Here is a 19996-nt window from a genome sequence, read left to right on the forward strand (position 1 = left end):
ACTTGAGCCTAAATCTTACTGTCCTAAATCCTATTAATCCCAACCAAAGTATGGCCCACTGACATGGTCCACCCTTAATTCGTTTTGTACATTTCGGGGGCCAATCTGTCCATGTCATTTTGAATTCTGAGCCTGTCCTCTGGCATTTTACTAGCTACCCTCTCTCTCACCAATTCGGCGACTGGGTAACACTGAAGCGAAGATGCGTTCAAGTTTGTAGGAAAGAAGTTTTTGAAAGGTTTCCAACACTGATCAAGAATTTTATTTTATTTTTTAAACAATATAAACAAAGAGCTGTGCTCTGAGCAAAATAATCACAAAAGAAAAGAGTCTTCTTCTTCTTCAAAGTTTACTATCAGCGTTGCAAGGCAAGGCTTCCCAAAAGGGGATTTCTCGAAATAAGTTATATCTCCGCTTAAACACACAATTTGTAGTTTTCTCATAGTCGCCTTCAAAATGCTAAAAACCTGCAGTAAAAAGACGATTTCTCATTGTGGTTGTGTGTGTGTGTTTTTGTTAAATACTGGGCACCTCCTGAAGAACAATGATACTCCTCAAACACTTAAAAATGCTTGGGCTGCTATCATAAAACTCATTTACACATCCTAAGACCAGAGGTCTTCGACACATCTACACCAGAGTTTTACAATACTGCAAAAAAAATACTTTGACCACAACTAGCCTAATGTCTAATAGCCTTCAATTCTATCAGCTCTCTCTGTCGGAGTTGCTTAATGGGCCTATGTGGGTTATTGCAAAATGCAAGATTAAAAAAATATACTTTTGCATGCTACTTTCTCTCTCTGTCTCTCCAGTTAAGAAATAATTCCTCCTTAGAGCCCTCTCTGCAGCTTGCCTTTGAGATTAAACCCAAATACTCTTGTTTTGCATCGCTTCACCTGCTTACAGAAATGCTGAATTAGTAAGCCTAACATAGCTGGGCTTGCACCCCTTATTCCTATTTTTCTCCTCTCGGCCGCACTGACCATTTGCTGGCAATGAAACTCACAGAGAAAAAACCACTTTCCTGGAAGAAAGAGACCAGGAATGCCCAAACTGTCCATATTGGGAGGAAGGTGGCCAAGAGCAACACACACTTTGCTCAGTGAGCATTGCTTTAACACTTCAGCTTAACATCTTTCGCTCACTCTAAAAAAAAAAAAGTCTCCTCCTGCTGGCATGTTATGTTCAGAAAAACCACCTTCATGTAAATAAAACACCCTGCAAAAACATACACAACCTTAAAAATAAAGCATCCTTCTTGAGATGCGCAACGGCTTGGCAGTGATGTTTGCTTGCTCAGCAGCATCCTTTCATCAAGGCAACCCTACTTTTCTCATTGGTTCTGTCCCCTCTTAAAAAGAGCTTACATGGGATATACTGACAAGCTCACTGCCGAAAAGCAGCCAAGGGACAGACACAGCATTCCTCATCCACAGTCCCCTATAATTCACATTAAGCAGCAGACCTGTGCCCAGGTCTCCAGGCATTTTCGTTTGCAGAAGGGGAAGTGTGTGTGTGCATCAGTGTGTGTATGTGTGTTTGTATCATGTGGAGGGGAAAAAAATACCCAGGAAAGGTTAATTTGTCAGCTGTCCAAACACTTATTAGATATCACATGCTTTATACAGTGAAGCAGCAGCCAGCTCACTTGTGCTGAACACAGCTTGCCGAGCTCCAAAGATGTGCTCCTCGTTGGGAGGGAGAGCACAAGATGGCGTCAATGTGGCTCACGTGTGAAAGGAACAGGAGGAGACGGGAAGCGTTAAGATGGCTGCTGTTTCTGAAGCCTTCGCTCGGCTGCCGCCGCCAACATCCTGCGGCGCAAGGTGACAGCGTCGGACGCCCCTCCTTCGGCCTGCAGGGAGAAGTCGGAGGCTGTGTCGTCCGAGGTTTTGTTGAGGTAACGCCTGGAAGGAAGAGCGGAAACGGTGAGGTTAATCCTGGCTGTGAAAAGGGTGTCCTGCTTTGTATCCCACCCTTTCGCTTGACAAGAATTAAAACACATTAGAATCCTGCACCCAACAGAAAACCCTGCACCAGATTTTTCAGTACAGATTGTATTTGAGGATATTGGTGTCTTTGATAGTTGCAACCTGTACTGTTTTTCAACCATCAGTTTACTGTACAGAGTCATGCGAGCAGCTCCAAGATGACTTTCCTTTAACAACGCCTCCTTCAATGCTCTCCTGAGCCATTCCATATGAAACAATGTGTACCTATAACCCAAGCCTATATCATGAGTTAGAAAAGGTGTGTGCATGTAAAAATGGTGTCCTTTCCTTTAAAAAAACATAAAAATAATACCATAGATGTCAATAATAATAATAATAATACATTTATTTATAGCTCGCCTCTCCCAAAGGATTGAGGCGGGTTACAGTCACAAAATACATACTATTTATATGTATAAAAAGAAGAGCTACAATGTGTATTGATGTAATCCACTATAACTGAAGTGATACACATACACAACGTGTGTGTGTCTGTGTGTGTGTGTGTGTGTATCTTGTGTATTCATAACTGAGTGCAAAGCATCTCATAAGAAGAAGCCCCTAATTCAAGCACTGGTCTGCTATTTCTGCGCTACCAGCTGTCCTCACTCTCTGCTACTCATAGGAATCAGATGGTCCTTCTGTTATGTACTACACAACATGCACCCACAGATGTCTGCCACCTCTGGATCATCTAGTTATCCTTCCTCTTTAAAGATTCACAGCAAAGTTTTTACGTTCTTGACCACAAGAGGCAGACAAAGTAGAGTTTGATCCTCATCTTGATGTTCCGGGTATCAGAAGGCAGACATATGTGAGGTATCTCAGGGTAGAAAACACAAACTTCCCACCTCCCTCACACTACAAAAATAGGCTTCACAGTTGAAACACAACATAAAAACCCACTGAGAACTGATTTTTGTAGAAGAACCTTTTAAAAAAGAAGATACTTTGTGAAACAGCGCTTGTTGTTTACTCCTGGTTTGATACAGTGACAATTACAGGAACACACTAGATGGGAAAACCTCAAGTACGCACACATGCGCGCATGCGCAGACACACCTGCGAGCTTGTTGCAGCAGATCTTCCTTCCTCTGCACTAGCATCCGCTGTCTTTCATCGGCTGACTTGGAGAAACGGCTCCCTCTCACTTCAAAATCTTCTGTCTCGACCAACTCTGCTTCCATCTCATTGAACTCTGCCATCTCTTCCAGCCGCGAGCTGAGCTCCAGCGGGACTCTCTCAGACTACCGTCCGGAAGGAAAGAAATGGGGAAAGAATTAGTGATGGTTTCCATTATTTAAATCAGCATCTTCAGAAGAACTGGAATGGGCAGTCCAAACTGAGTTGAACATACCTTGGTGAAATGACACTGTGCACATATTCACCACCATAAATGCAAAAGGCCCTATCTTGTCCCCTAAAATATACGTCAAGGCATTTTTATAAAACATTGGTGGTGCTGGATCTTCATGAGATCCCAAGATCACATGCCAATCTTTCGTTGCCAGACACATCACTGCCTTTTCCTGAACTGGAAGCAGAAGCCAAGAAAACCCTTTGACAGGTCTGCCGTAAGGCAAAGTCTATTCAAAGGCATAGAAAACACATTAACCATAACCATAAAAAGAAAGAAATGAAGAAAGGAACAAGAGTAAACAACACTTGCAAACCTTCTTATCCTCTCAACACATAGGTGCAAATCTTTTTGCATTTCAGTACTCTTTTGTCAGAATGTTGTGCAAAGAGTCTGTGTACATTTCTGGCGGCAGTGTGATTCATTTGTGCAAAAACACTTATTTTTAATCTCACACTTTTTGCATTAAAGCCATATGTTTTGCAAAAAAACAACAACCCATTGTGTCTTGCACTGTACAGAGTTGGACAAACACATTTTTATAAAAACAGTCCAGAAAAGCCAAAAAGCTATGGAAAAATGCAAAGCTCTGGTGCCACAACAAATTACAATTCCCAGAGTTCCACAATGGCAGTTAAAGTGGTGTCAAGTCGGATCATTTCTGCAATACAGATGCAGTCTAGTTGAACCTGATAACTGAATTCAGAGCTTCATGTTTCACACAGCTCTACTGATGTTTGTGCTCTTTTCATATCTGGTTCCACTCTGCAGTAAAATACTCCTCCTTCTTTTGCCAAGTTACCTGAGTAACCTCCTCTGTATCTTCCTGATCAGCGCTGTGCCTTTCTAAGGGGCTGTTCAAAGCTGGCCTGATGCTATCGGAACGCTGCAAGCAGGGGAAAAAATTGAATTAATTGATGCAAAATGAAAAAGAAAGCTTGGGGGGGGGGGATTTAAAACAGGCTGCAGCTGAATCCTGCATTGAGGGCCACAAACCTTGTACTAGAAGGTTGCTTTGAGAACCTGGAAGGTCCTTTCCAAACCTGACCTTGCACCATCTTGTGATCATTTTGCATAATCTTGTGGGGAAAGTGGCAAGCCCAGTTTGAAAGGTAGCAATGGTACATGACGATTAAGCATGGCTTGTTCCAGTTCAGGTTCTGTTTTGAAATATATCAGTTTCACAATCTACTGTTTGTGACGGATAGTGTTTCAAACACTCAATGACTCAGATACTGCACTCATCTGTGGCTCATGGACTTCCAGAAGACCAGATGTTGGGGCCCATTATGCCTTTGGTCTGATTCAGCAGAGTTCATTTCATGCTCTTTTTTAAATAAACTCCTTTTTGAAACCTTAACAAAACTATACATATCAGTCCAGGAAACCCTCTTATTTTCAAAAGAATATCCTGGACAAAGCAATGCAATAACTAGGCTCTGTTCTTCTTTGTGCTGATAAAAGAAATCATAGGTTTTCTTAAAAGCAGTAGCTTTTATTCAATTTTCTCATCGCTGAAATGTGAGGAAAGAGTAACCTATTTTTTCAGGCTATCTGGCAAAACATGGGCCTGTTACAGACAGCCAAAATAAAGCTGCTTCGAGTCACAGTAGAGATATGGTATTTCAATGATGCATGCGTCCTAAGAGTCCAGAAGTCGCACCAAAGCTATGCTCCAGCCCTAAGGACTGGAGTGTGGCTTTGGTGTGGCTTCTGGACTCTTAGGACGCATGCATCATTGAAACACCATACCTCCACTGTGACTTGAAGCAGCTTTATTTTGGCTGTCTGTAACAGGCCATGGTTTGAGAAATACTCTGGATATTATAAAAGCACTACAGAAAACTGATAATGTAATACTCTGTGGAAACTAGGAGACTTAAACTCAACCACAATGCATTGACTAACCTGCGTTGGGAAAGGCACCTGGATACGCCCCTCCAAAATGTTGTCTGTTGTTATTTCTACAGAACGTGTCAGCTGTAGATCTTGCAGAATGAGGTGGTAAGGGACCTGGGGAAACATCTCCTGAATCTGATGGGCCTACAAAAAGCAAGATTTATGGTGTTGTCATTGGGCAATGCAATCACAGCACACAGCACACACCTCAATCCATTGAAAAATGTAAGCAATTCAACCTAAGATCCAAATATTTCACTGACAGGGCACTAAAACATCCACATTGGCAGTCTCTTTCTAAAGACAGTCATTCATGAACTTGGATCATAGGTCCCATAGAGGCAGGTCAAAATAAAGCTGCTTTGGGTCACTTTGGAGGTATGCTGTTTAAATGATGCATGAGTCCTAAGAGTCTGGAGACCACGCCAAAGCCATGCTCCAGTCCTAAGAACTGGAGTGTGGCTTTGGTGCGGCTTTAGACATTTAAAGAACCTCATAGGGGACATCAGAAATTGGGTGGATGGGGTCCACAGGAAACCATAGTTTAACAGTACGCTGTTTTGTTTCTTAATGAACCATGTTTTTAAAGGGTTTGTTTAAATTGGCTTTCATTTCTTTTGGATAATTTAATTGAATTTTAATAACCTTTTGTATGTTGACTACCTTTGCCTCTTCCTTTTCTTGCCTTCACTCCCACACACCTCTGAGTCTTATATTCCATCTTTCTTGGTGGAAGTTCCTTTTTAGATTATGTCCATTATTTTCCAAAGTTCCAATGTTTCATAAAGGAATATTAAAAACCATAGCAGAGCGCCAAGTATCAGTCACACTTACCATAGCATTAAGCTGAGAGTTGCTTGCCTGCGCAATACCAAGGATACTGGTGGTGTGCATCACCTCCACTGAAAAGCTGGGCAGCCAGCTGGCAATTCGGGACCCTGGATAAAAGAAAGGAATCCTGCTGTTCTCAAAACATTCAAGCCAAGTCAATACATACAAAAAGAAATAAACCAACCATCAAAGTGGAAGAAGTGATTGTGCTGGTTCAGGTGAGGTCTGCCTTCAGCAACAGCCACAGGAGCCAAGTTTTCATCCATGTTCTCCCTTTGGTGATCCTCTCTAGCCCGATGGGCATCAGTGATGTTCAGAGACATTCTGCAGGTAGGGCATGAAGTGTCTTGTTCAAGCCAGGAGCGCAAGCATGAGCTAACAAAAACAAGGGGTGGATAGCAATTTAGCTTTTCAAGTCAGTTACAAGAAAGTCCACCTTCACTCAAGTATAAGATGCAACATTACATCACCATTTAAGAAATGGCTTGCCAAAGATTTTGGCACCCATCCATGCAGCCATCATCTGTATAGACCTGTCGGAAGAGATTGGTCTTTGTGGAAGAAAGGGCTCCTTTGTACAAGTTAGAACTAGACCATTTAGAAGAGGAGTGAGAATGGTGTGGTCTACAGGCCACTTGTGGCCCACTAAGCCATTCTTCCAGACACAAAAGGCCCACTCTGGAGCGCACCAAGGTCCTCCCATTAAAAACGTTCAGAAAACTGTAATTCCTTATCCAAAAGCTTCCAGGTGGCAAAATTCTTGGCCTAAGAATAGCATTCTTCAGTGTCTCATTTTTGTCCCCCAGCCTCTCAAAACAAAATTGGAAATATGGCCTTCTGGTGTCATGGGGAAATGGAGCAAATGTGAAACCTGTGACTGCCCACTTCTGATTTAAAAGTCCCGAAACAACATTATGAATTTTGCTCTAAAACAATGCTATAGCCAACAAATTTTGGTATGAAACTGATGGTAGCTTGACCGGCTCCAGAATGTCACATTGCTGCCTTCCACACCATCTCAAATTTACAAGCTCTTTACAGTCCCATACTAAGCACACTGAAGTTAAGAGTGAACAGAGAACATGGGGCATTCTGCTTGTCCATCATGTAGAGTCCTTTTTAGCATGAGGAGACTATTCTAGTTATTGCTGCAGCAACCTGATAAATTAGTCTAGGATCTAACCGAGTGAAACAGCTCCATGGACAAGGATAGTTTTCATCCTGGGTAGTCCCCTAACACTGCTACTACCATGCCACTCTGGATGGCTCTCAGGGGACATTGTGACTTAAGACAACCAATAATCACACTTGACTCATGGTGTTACAGAACAATAATCATCTGACCTCAAGGGAAAGCAATGATACCTTCTTAGGTATGTGGAAAAGCAGCTCTGAAGAGGCCTGCCCTACCTTCTCAGGAGAATACAGAAATGTCTGCTAACAGAGACCAATTATCTTATTACAGGCTTCTTGAAACACTGACAAATATTTATGGTGCAGCCTAGAGCATATGATAATAAAACAGTTCCCTGGTTTCATGTTAATCTCCTCCAATTTGATACTGAGACAGCAGGAGGAGGAGGGACAACTACCTGAAGTTACAGGAAAGATTCTGACTGAACATTAGAAGGAAATACTTGGCAATAGGAATGGTTCAGCAAAGAAGTCAGTTGTCTTAAGAGGTGGTGGGATATCTTTCTCTGGACTCCAAAAAAGGCTGGACAGCTATCTGCTGGCAATGCTTTAACTGGAGATCCTGCATTGACCAGTAGGTTGGGTCTGATGCTCCATGAGGCCCCTTCCAACTCTGATCCTATGACTCTAGATCCCACCTCTGATGTTGAGGAAAGACTGGTACAAATGCTTGCCAAGGATTTGGGATCTCTTCTTCCTTTGGAGAAAGCACCATGAAAAGCTAGGCTGCACTATGAACTAACAATTAGCTATTAGCTCAACAACTTGACTGCAACTAATTTTGTGGAATTTGGCCTGGTGGATTTTGTTAGAAGACCAGGTTCCTGAGTTTTGCATCTGCACAAGCTGGAGCCAGTGCTAGACAGACAAGCAATTACTGTTCAAGGCAAACCAGTATATTGTTAAGAGAGATTTTAAAAGTACAAGGGAAAAGGAAGAACCAAATGCATAGTGAAGCTGAAGTCCCGTTGCTCTATGCCAGCAAAATTGTATGGACACAGGCAATAGTGGCACACTGGCAGTAGGAGAAAAGCGGCCTCACAGCCACATGGCTTTGAGAAAAGGCAGACAAAACTGTCTCTGTTGTCTTTGGGAGAACGTGGTGCTGGTTCTGAGCAGTCTCTTTCTCCAATCCCTGGCTTCCAAGTGGGGCCTCAAAACCAGGGTGTTCTGGGAAGGCAGCCTTGGAAAACTGCCTGAGCAACCTTGCATAAAGTGCAATATGCTAACTAAACACATTGTTATGTTTCCATGGTGCAACAGGACTTTGGCCTGAAGATCAGCTGTTAACAGCAAACAGTTAGAGCACCCAGCCTATTCCACCCCACACAGCTCCCCAGGTGCGTACTTATGGAAGAGATGTCCACAAGGGAGTTTACGTGCAGCCTGCATGGAATCCCAGCAAATGGCACAGTCGTCATTGTTGGCTGCCAGCTCCTCAGGACTTGCCACTGCAAATCTATGATTAAAAAAACAACAACAGCAAAACATATCATTACAATAGGTAAACATGCAAGCATGTTTGTAAGACATCTATATGGAAATGAAAACATCACCTTGCATTAAAACGTCGTCTGAACTAAACAAAAGAGCTCCAAAGACAGATTTCAACATGAAACAGCTGGACAGGAATTCACTGAGAGGTTCTATCTCCTGTATTTTTGCTTGGGACATGTGTTGGGACTGTATGTTCATCAATGCAAAGAAATGTGTCACCACCTAACTACTAGTAGTTTAAAAACTGTTACGATAATGATCAATGCACAGTTTGCACTTCAGTTTACTCTTAACACAGTGATTATCATCTCCCATGCACACACCCACATGCCTATGTGCTCACCCATACATGGGTGACATAAATAACTTACCAATTGAGGTATTACCTCATGCACCTAAAGATAGGCTGTAGCCTATAAACGTTTGTTGCAAATACAACGTGCAAGTCATTAAGGTCTACTACTTTTGCTGCAAGAGACTAAGCCACAACTCACTTGTCCAGGGAACCAAAAATAGCTTGTGACCCTTCTGTTTCTACAGAATTACAACAACTTGCTCACCTTGCTTCCATGTTTCCAACCACACGGAGATAGTTCTTATGGCGGCGAAGTCTACGCTGAACCTCATGGAATAGGTAACGCAGCTGCATGAAGATCACCAGGCTGGCCATTGACAACCAGATGTTGCCAAACAGCTGGGGGGAAATAGTAGTTAAAGCAGTAGTTAAAACAGGGGGAGCAGTGTACAAGTGTAACAACAAAATTGTTTTTCCCTCTTCTGTTAAGGTCAGGTCTATATTTTATCGACCCTACATGGGCAAACAATACATACCAGCATATGAATGTGATGCATCAGATCCAGGGACAGAAGCGTTAACTCCATGATGAAATCAGTGTAATAAACATACGTCCCCTTGCTTTCCCAGGTGCCTTCATGGTTGAGATCCCAGAGATGAATGACATAACTAGGTGACAGAAAGAAAAAATCCTGTATGATCTAAGTACGGTTTTGTAAGTCGTACAAGTCACAAGTAACAAAAAGACTCCTTTCTAAAAGATTTTGTTATACATCTGTTCACCTAATATGTTTGAAGGGTACTGGGTTGGGGAAGACCAATTTAAGCCAATGTTTCACAATAATGCCCCTAAATATTTACTTTTAATCCACTTAAGTATTGTACTTTCTCTTATCACAGCCTATGTCTTAGTGGATTCTAAGTGGGTCCCAGATCCAACCCACTCACTTGCAAGTTCAAAACTCTGAGAAGAAGAAGAAATAGTCAGCAACTGAATCCAAAATCAAGGACACAGTCCTGTGTCTAAACCCAGGCCCTTACTTACCGCAAAATCACATGCACTGTTCTTACTGTGACAAGGAGGGACTGTGGGCACAAGAAAACGGGAAAGAACAAATTAAACATCATATATTTCTGAGGAAGGAACTGACAAAACCCACCACTCTGAGTATTCCTTGCCTAACCCTCATGAAATTCATGAGGTTGCCAGAAGGCAACAGGTGACTTGAAGGTGCACACAAACACACATTTAACTGGAAATCTCACCTCTGCTGCCATGAAGGATAATGTGTGCATTCCATGGGTATAGCCGATAACGCCACACACAACGCCTAGTCCACAGCAGGAAAGCAGCATAGCTACTAGCAAGGTCAGGACTTTGATGTGGCTGTTCATTGGTGTGGTGGGAGAAAAAGAGAGCTGCAACACACCAATAAAAGAGTTAGAAAATGCACAGTGCTCATTTTGACTTCCAAAGCTCAACTTTGACATTGCAAAGAGCGCACCTTCACAGTCTATCTTCATGTTTGATCTGTTTTAGCACATGAGATCACTGTACTTGCAAGATTCTTAAGCTTGCTTCGATTCTTGCATTGATCAAAAATTTAGATTTCCCAGCTGAGTGAATACATATATTACACCAGAACATGGACTTGATTTATTCATAATGAATTCATTCCCCTTAATTCTGTAAAATTGTAAACACTGGTGCTAAAAGTCATTACTTAATCATTATATCTGACATCGATGCTGTTAACAGTTAAAGTCAGGATTAATATTACATGGTATTTCAGTTCATTAGGAAGAGAAAGGCATTTTTTGCCAACTCAATTCTTTTATAGAAACTTATTACAGGCATGTTAATGGAATGAATTAACGTAACAATATTCACTCAAGTAAACTGATGTTTGTGAATTTATTTTAATATACAAGCTGTAGCATTCAGGTTAATATGTTAAATTTTGCATTCCGCTCCCAGCTACAGCTAACAAACTTACGTATTCAAACCTGTCCTTGCAAAGCTGAACCATGAGATGTAAAAATACAAGGCCAGAAAACCAGAGGCACCACATAACCACTTCTTCGACTGTCTGGACATTTAGGACTCCAAAAATAAAGATGAACTTGTAAAAGATGAAGTTCCAAAATTTATCCTTGAGATGCTGAAAAAGATTTGTACATGTAACTTTTTTTAGAAATGTCATATTGAACATTCTGCTTTACACCGAACACTTTATAAATAGCTGCTGCATAACAATTAAGTATCATAATTAAGTCCTAGCCAATCTAGAATCCTACTCTAATATAATTGCATCACAGAATACAAAAATTAGTTTAAAGCTGTGTTAAGAGTTTAGGCATTTTTAGGCATTTATTAGTTCTTCTATTCTGGTCTTTAGGTGAATGTTTAGGAATGGACACGTTGCTTAACAAGGCATGTCAAATATAAAAATATTACCATGAAGTGCCATTAACTCACATATGTAGTTGTACACAAGTAACAGATGCTGATTTTATAAGCACACCAGATGCTAAACTTGGCAGGCATGCATCATTTATTTATTCAATAATCAGATTTTTGGCTACTCTCAAGATATTTGGGTCTGTCAGAGAGCTCTGGTCCCACAATAAACTATAATTCCTAGGCTTTCCAAGCACTGAGCCAGGGGAATTGAAGTAGTCTCAAACTGGATTATTTCTGCAGTGTGTTTTGGACCAAAGCGGTGGCTCCTGCAGCTGTGTTGATCTATAAGCCACTGGCTAACAATCTCACAGACTTTCCAGGAAGGAAAACGCAATTGTAGCCAATAGATGTAAAACAGGGTCCTGGTCACTTAGATATTTGGTGGGAAAACTGCCAGATCCCTACATTAATTCAAAGTCAATCAGTCAGATCCATAGGCTTTTCTTACCTGTCTTTCACTGACACGGAGGGATCCAAATACGATTCCTTGTATTAGTTTCGCAATCAGCATCAGAATACAGCACGCAGTATTCACCAACACCTAGAAGAAAAAGAAAATACGTTTAGATGTTTAGCCTGTCCTATGTTGGGTCGCGGGATGAACAAAAAAGACCTTGCCTGCAAAGTCAGGAAGCTTCGAATCAAGGCTGCATCCGCACAGCAGAAATAATCCGGTTCTTAATCAGCAGAGATAATTCTGGTTATCCAGAATATCCCCAAACCATCATGATCACTGTATGGATAATTCAGATCCTACTAATTGATCCACAACACATATTATCAATGGCTGCCTTCCATGCTGAAATCGCATCGATCTTCTTATGTATTCTAATTTCACCCCATTCTTTCTGCAAGGAGTTCAATGTGGGATACATGGCTTCCCCCATTATTACAGCCAGAAAAGACAGAACTTGCTATCTTGAAGATGTTTTGTTGAAGACATCCAGGAAGCAAAGCTCAAGGCATTTTCATCAGGTGTCTCCCTGGCTTATTATCACAAGTCCCCCATAACTTGGAATGTACACTGAATTCAGAAAAAACCCATTATATCTGCATACATATTCATCATGCTGAACAAAATCATGCCGCCATTATCTAATCAGTAGTTCCCAGACAATTTGCAACCTCTTCCACCCTCTTTTAGCATCTACCTGTAGGTTGTAATTGTTCACCTGGAGGTCACACTTCCTCATCCACCCATTAGTTAACATTATTTAACAAGCAACTGAAGGAACTACTATGATCAGCCTGCCAACAGCCTTGCTGTTGTTGTGTGCCTTCAAGCCACTTTCGGCTTATGGAGACCCTACAGGAACCCTATCATGGGATTTTCTTGGCAAGATTGGTTCAGAGGAGGTGTGCCATTGCCTTCCCAGAGGCTGAGAGAGTGTGACTTGTGCAAGAAAACCATCCATCCATTAAGAACCATTAAGAAACATTAAGAAGAAACATCCATTAAGAAGCCAAGCCCTTCCTCCAGTCCATCTGCCTTGGTCCAGGCCTCGGAGGTGGAGAAGATCTGCTGGACCTGATCCCATTCCCCACCACCTTTCCCTTCTCCTTTTGTGTAATGTCTTTTTAGATTGTAAACCTGAGGGCAGGGAACCATTTGACTAAAAGATTGTATGTACAGCGCTGTGTAAATTTACAGCGCTTTATAAATAAAGGTTAATAATAATAATAATAATAAAGTCAACCGATGAGTTTCATGCCTGAGCCGGGAATCGAACCCTGGTCTCTAGAGTCATAGCCCAGCACACAAACCACTACACACTGCCTCCCATCCTACGAAGCTACTTACAGTGTTAAACGATGTCACAAAATCACAACAAAAGGAAGGCAGAAATGAAAACTTTAAACCCATTCAAATCAGCATCAGTACTGATTATTATAAAATAATAATAATAATAATAATAATACTTCTTGAAGCAAATAACAGGTGCTGTAGCCTATATTTCAGAGGAAGGTAATGGTAAAACCACCGTTGTCTATTCCATGCCTAAGAAAACCCTGTGCAATTTATGGGGCTGCCATTAAGTCGATAGGTGACTTGAAGGCACAGACTTCACCATTTTTATTGTGCAACTCTCAGCCTTGCTCAAGATATAAATGTGGATTACTATGACTATTTCTTCCTTCCTCCTTTGCCAGAGGATTCACATTCTGAATGTATTTTACCAAGAGGCATCAATAGTGCCCCAGTGACCTTTTGCTAACTGCCAGCATTTCTGAGTTGCATAAGACCACCAGCCAAACAAGGTAAAAATGTGGGTAAGCCAGTCTGCCTTTATCTGTTTAAATGGAAATGAATGGTGCTCAAAGCCGTGGGCTGAACAGAACCGGAGGCTCAGGTTGGTAAACCAGACAGCAAAGCAAGACCAAAAGTGCAAAATCCTTCCAAAATGACATGCTCCGAGATGAAGAGTCTCATTCTGAAAACAAAGGGAGATATTTCTTGGAATGATGGAAACCTTCTCAATACAATACAATAAAAAAATACTATATATATGCAACCTCACACATAAATCAAGGGCAGGTTTTGGGGCCAGAATTATGGATTTTGATATGAGCCATGGATAAGTCAAGGGTAAAATTTAGGGGTGTGTAATAAAGGATCTAAAGGATGAAGCAAAGGAAAACAATGCCGAAGAACTTACCAAATTTCAGCAGACATAACTATTTCTGCTCACACTAAAGGAAGGATGGATGAGGGAAGAGAAGGAGGTCAGTGTTTCCAGGGCAGATTAACACTACTGCCTTTCACCAGGGGATGGTTCCCTTTTTATAAGAGTTTAAGTACAGTACTTACATTGATTCATGGATAAGTTGACTCAAGTTTTGGGGTCAATTTCTTTTACTATTTCTAAATTCCTAAACTTATACATGAGTACATACAGTTCTCAGCAATTGCCTATGCACTCCATCCAGCTAAACGTCTGTAAATCTAATTTTACCTCTTTATTCACAGCATCACAATTAAGCAAACATTCAAGGTGTTTGGAAGCCGCAGTGTACAATAGCAAAGGCATATGTCTAAGCTTGGGGTGTAGTAAAATGATTTCTACTGGAAAGGCAATAGTAGTGGGGTGTGTTTTGAATTCTACAACGCTACAGCTTTTGAAGCCTAGAAGTGATAAGGGGAAAGCAGCAGAGAAAGAAAAGACCGTCCATATCTCCAACCCACCTGCAACTTGACTGCTTCAAATCACTTACGTTACATTGGCAGTTTGCCCCTTAGTCCCCATGACAATGTCTAAAGAAAAACCATGCTCAAGATAAGATCCTCCACAAAGGTCCAAAATCCATCTTCACTCCAGTCCCAAAGCCCTAGAGATACTGGGACCTCTTTGCCAAAGATTGCCTTACTGTGTTGTCTGCAATGTGACTTACTATCCACCTGGAGATGGCACAGAGTATAGCAGTGATGGCAAACCTATGGAACACGTGCCAGAGGTGGCACTCAGAGCCCTCTCTGTGGGCACATGTGCCATCGTCCCAGCACAGAGTTTGCCAGAGTTTGTTACTGGAAAGCCAGAGGGACATGGCACTTTGCAATAAATAAGTGGGTTTTGGGTTGCAGTTTGGGCACTCGGCCTCTAAAAGGTTCACCATCACTGGAGCATAGGATGGACGGTTGGTTACATAAGAGAAAGCAGCACTGTTGATGGCAGTTACAACATGTTTAAAAAACAGGAAACATGAATGCATCATATTTTTAAACTCTTAACGCTGCTATTACTGGGGAAGCTCAATTCAGACACACGCAACGAGGACTATTTATATACCACTGACACCTCGCTTTTGCTATTTTCAGAGCCTTTATAACCATATGATCTCCGAAGCTCACGGTTATAAAAGCATTGGATTATTACAGCAAGATGGTGAGTTTGAGAACACTGCTTCAATCCAGCGTCTAGAACGGCAAAAAATGACATTTAAATAATGTGAAACAATTCACTTTAAGAAAAATAGGACAGAATTGACTCTATAAAATCCTGGGGCTCCACAAGATGAGGGTAGATTTCTGGGCCCTGTCGTTTTGTGAGACATTTAACCTTCTTGTTGTGTGTCTTCAAGTCACTTCTGACTTATGGGGACCCTAATGTACACCTATAATGGGGTTTTCTTTGTTCAGAGGGGGTTTGCTACTGCCATCCTCTGCGGCTGAGAGAGTATGACTTGCCCAGGGTCCCCCAGTGGGTTTTCATGGCTGAGCTGGGATTCGGCTCCTACCTGAGAGTAAAGTCCGTTAAACTTAATGGTGCTTCACAGCACATGCACACAAGAGAGTTTAGATGCACAGAACCAAGCAACAACTGGTTTACTTTGTGCAAGTGTTAACAGGCACCAGCCTACTTTATCCAGTCTGGTGTAGTAGTTGGGACTAGGACTCGACCAGGCTCCAAATTGCCACTCCACCTTGGAAATTTACTGGGTGACTTTAGGCAAGCCATACTCTCTTGGCTCAAAGGAAAACCCCTGCTGAACCAACCTTGCCAAGAAAACCTAGGGATAGTTTCTTCTGCGGGGTTTTCGGACTATGTGGCCATGTCCTGGAAGAGTTAATTCCTGACATTTCACCAGCATCGTAGTCCGAAAACCCCACAGAAAACTATGGATCCCGGACGTGAAAGCCTATGTTTTTGTTTAAATGTTAAAAGGATATGAAAATTATAGTCTGCCCTCCTTATTGGCCGATTTGCCATTTGTGGATTTAACCATCCATGGATGGCAAGCCCCCATTTTACTTAATGGTGGCACCAGTGTGTGCATGTGGCCATGCTGCCATTAATTTCAATGGGACTTGAAGTTGCATACATTTTGGTACCCACAGTGGAGTCCAGAATGGATCCCCCATAGATACGGAGGTCCGACTATATGTATTTAAATGACAGGTTGAATAAACATAAAGGAAAACAAAGGGGGGGGGAAGATGCCCATTGGGTGATGCTGTGCAAGTCACACACTCTCAGCCTCAGGGGAAGGCAATGGCGCACCTCCTCTGATAAATAAAGCGGTCCAATTACTGTATATAAACAGTTATAAAGTCCACCTTATAGGGCAGGTTTTGGGGCCAAAATGATCGATTTTGATATGACCCATGGATAAGTCGAGGGTAAAACTTAGGGGCATCTAACAAAGGATGTAAAGGGCGAAGCCAAGGAACACAATGGCAAAAAACTGACCAAATCCCAGCAGGCATAACTGCTTATGCTCTTACTAAAGGCTGGATGGATGGGAAATAGATGGGGTTCTGTGATTCTGGGGCAGAGGAGACACTCTTGCCTTTCACCTGGGGATGAAATGAGAATTAAAACACAGCACTTATATTGACCCATGGATCACTCTCAACTCAGGTTTTTTGGGTCCATTTTTTAATCTATATCTCTAGACTTATACATGAGTATGTACAGTATACACACTGCGTGGAGCAACTCTTTCTGCATGTTAGCCTCCAGGTGTAACCCAGCCACTAAGGTCTAGGTAAACCTTGTGTAAACCCAAGGCCCTTGGGACAAACAGGAGATACAGTTCAGGCATAATCCTAGCCTTTAGTAATAGGACACTCCTCAAGTTGCGTAGTTATTAATGCCAACCAACCCCAAGGCAATAACCTCACTCAACTAGTTGTTGTTGTTGTTGTTCCACTAGGCATGAAAACAAAATCCTCAGTAGTACAAACAAGCTGTTTCTGTCACACCAATGACACCTCTATCTTGCGTTCCCCCAAAACCTTGTATTCATTTTCTTTACCACGTTTCTCTTTTGATTGATGGCCAAAGTGTATAAAGCAAAGCTTTGAAACATACATTATAGAATTAATGTACAATGGACTCTCCATCTTCGCTGGGTTAGGAGCCCAAGACCCCCATGGAAGTGAAAAACCTTAGAGAGCACCTCTCTAGGAATCTCTAGGTCCTCCAGCACAACTCTATGGTCAACATCTGCCAAAACAAATGCCCAGACAAGCCTTATCTCAACCAGTCCCTAGGACGGTCCTCCAGCACAACTCTATGGTTAACATCTGCCAAAACAAATGCCTAGACAAGCCTTATCTCAACCAGTTCCTAGGACGGTCCTCCAGCACAACTCTATGGTCAACATCTGCCAAAACAAATACCTAGACAAGCCTTATCTCAACCAGTCCCTAGGACGGTCCTCCAGCACAACTCTATGGTCAACATCTGCCAAAACAAATGCCCAGACAAGCCTTATCTCAACCAGTCCCTAGGACGGTCCTCCAGCACAACTCTATGGTCAACATCTGCCAAAACAAATACCTAGACAAGCCTTATCTCAACCAGTCCCTAGGATGGTCCTCCAGCACAACTCTATGGTCAACATCTGCCAAAACAAATGCCTAGACAAGCCTTATCTCAACCAGTCCCTAGGACGGTCCTCCAGCACAACTCTATGGTTAACATCTGCCAAAACAAATGCCTAGACAAGCCTTATCTCAACCAGTCCCTAGGACGGTCCTCCAGCACAACTCTATGGTTAACATCTGCCAAAACAAATGCCTAGACAAGCCTTATCTCAACCAGTCCCTAGGATGGTCCTCCAGCACAACTCTATGGTCAACATCTGCCAGACGTTGACCATAGAATCTGGAGCTGCCAATGCCTAGAGAAGTCTTCTCTCTAGGAATCTCTAGGTCCTCCGGTTCAACTCTATGGTCAACACCTGCCAGACACTGACCATAGAGTTGCACTGGAGAAGCCACAAAGGCCTAGCAGAATATTCTCTCTAGGTCTTTCAGTGCAACTTAGTTCAAGTTGACCATAGAGTTGCACTGGAGGACCTAGATATTCCTAGAGAGGACATATTAATCAAATCTGTGAATGGTCAAATGCACAAATATCAAAGCCACAATTATGGAGGGATGAGTGTATAATACTATTATTCCCTGACACACCACTATACCCTCAACCCCCTCCTTTCATCTCTTCTGCAGTCACTGGCAGAAAAGGGCTTGAACTGAAACCCCTCCTTCCTTCAGGTGCTTGGGGATAATGGGGGATGTAGTCCCTGACAGGACTTAAACTGAGCCTCCTTTCCTTCAAGTGCTTGGGGATAATGGGGGATGTAGTCCCCGACAGGCCTGAAACTGAACCCCCCCCTTTTCCTTCAGGTGCTTGGGGGGTAATGGAGGCTGTAGTCCCTGGAAAGGGGTTAAACTAACCCCCCTTCTTTCAGATGCTTGGGGATGATGGGGGCTGGAGTCCCTGACAAGGCTTAAACTGAATCCCCTCCTTTCCTTCTGGTGTTTGGGGATGATGGGGGCTGTAGCCTCTGACAAGGTTGAAACCAAACCCCTCTCCTTTCCTTGAGGTACTTGGGGATAATGGGGGCTGTAGTCCCTGACTAGGCTTAAACAGAGCCCCCTCCTTTCCTTCATGTGCTTGAGGATAATGGGATGTGTAACCCCTGAGAAGACTTAAACGGAAGCTCCCCTCTTTTCCTCCAGGTGCTTGGGGATGATGGGGGCTGGAGTCCCTGACAAGGCCCCCTTTCCTTCAGGGGGTTGAGGGAAGGGGTTGAGCTAAATCCTGCCTCGCTCGGGGATGATGGGAGCTGGAGTCTCTGCCAGGTGAGGAAAGGGGTAACCATTTTCCTGGAGGCGCTGGGGGGGGGACGATGGGTTCCGTAGTGCCCGGCTTCCCTGGGGCCCCAGGGGCTACTGACCCAGACGCAGAGGCTGTCGGAGAGCAGGTAGGAGGCCAAGGCCGAGGCCGAGGGGGGCTGCTGCTGCTGCTGGGCGGAGGCGTCGGCGTCGGCGTCGGGCGCTGCATGGCCTCCGGGGGGCTGCTCTCGGGGGCCGGGGCCGGGGCCGAGGGCGCGGTGGGCGCTGAGGAGGCTGCCCAGCAAGGCCAGGGCGCTGAGGGCCGTGTAGACGCGGAGGCTGGGCCACGGGAAGCGCTCCAGGAACAGCAGGGGCATCCTGCCTCCCAGCCTCGACCCAAGGACTAGGCCTCGCCCGCGCCCTCGCCCTCGCCCTCCCCTGCCCGCCTGCGGAGGAGGGAGCCCCGGCCTCTCCGGCCAAGAGCGCCGCCCTGGAAGGAAGGAAGGAGGCGGGCCTGGGCCTCCCACGCTCAGCCCAGGAAGGAAGGAGAAGCAGGGCACGGAGCGAGGAGGAGGAGAGGCTCCGGGAAGGAAAGAGAGAGAGAGAGAGAGAGCAGAAACAGACCATTAGAGAGGGAGGGATGATCGATACAGACAGAAAGAGATGACTGGGATAGATAGATAGATAGATAGATAGATAGATAGATAGATAGATAATAGATAGATAGATAGATAGATAGATAGATAGATAGATAGATAGACAGACAGACAGACAGACGACAGAGATAGGTGACGGATTGATAAATAACAGAGAGATCAATAGATGACTGATAGATTATAGATGACAAATAGATTGAAAATAGATCAATAGACGATTGATGGGTGAGAGCTGACAAATAGAC

General features: G+C 43.3%; 1 protein-coding gene across 1 annotated transcript; it reads right to left on the reverse strand.

Annotated features, from left to right (window-relative positions):
* Nucleotides 1-239: 239 nt before the first annotated feature.
* Nucleotides 240-19580, reverse strand: LOC149306047 (E3 ubiquitin-protein ligase AMFR-like). The gene is made up of 14 exons (XM_089477075.1): nt 19218-19580; nt 11980-12072; nt 11065-11229; nt 10334-10486; nt 10113-10153; nt 9604-9736; nt 9333-9466; nt 8624-8734; nt 6266-6456; nt 6085-6188; nt 5260-5394; nt 4154-4237; nt 3057-3241; nt 240-1910 (listed from the first exon to the last, which is right to left on the reverse strand). Exons 1-14 carry the CDS (start codon nt 19470-19472, stop codon nt 1766-1768), a joined length of 1929 nt encoding a protein of 642 aa, XP_089333201.1. The 5' UTR covers nt 19473-19580; the 3' UTR covers nt 240-1765.
* Between the last annotated feature and the right edge of the window lie 416 nt (nt 19581-19996).

Source organism: Sceloporus occidentalis, unplaced genomic scaffold, assembly GCF_023333645.1.
Source record: "Sceloporus occidentalis isolate IW3139 unplaced genomic scaffold, rSceOcc1.0.p SCAF_10, whole genome shotgun sequence".
NCBI classification, from domain to species: domain Eukaryota; kingdom Metazoa; phylum Chordata; class Lepidosauria; order Squamata; family Phrynosomatidae; genus Sceloporus; species Sceloporus occidentalis.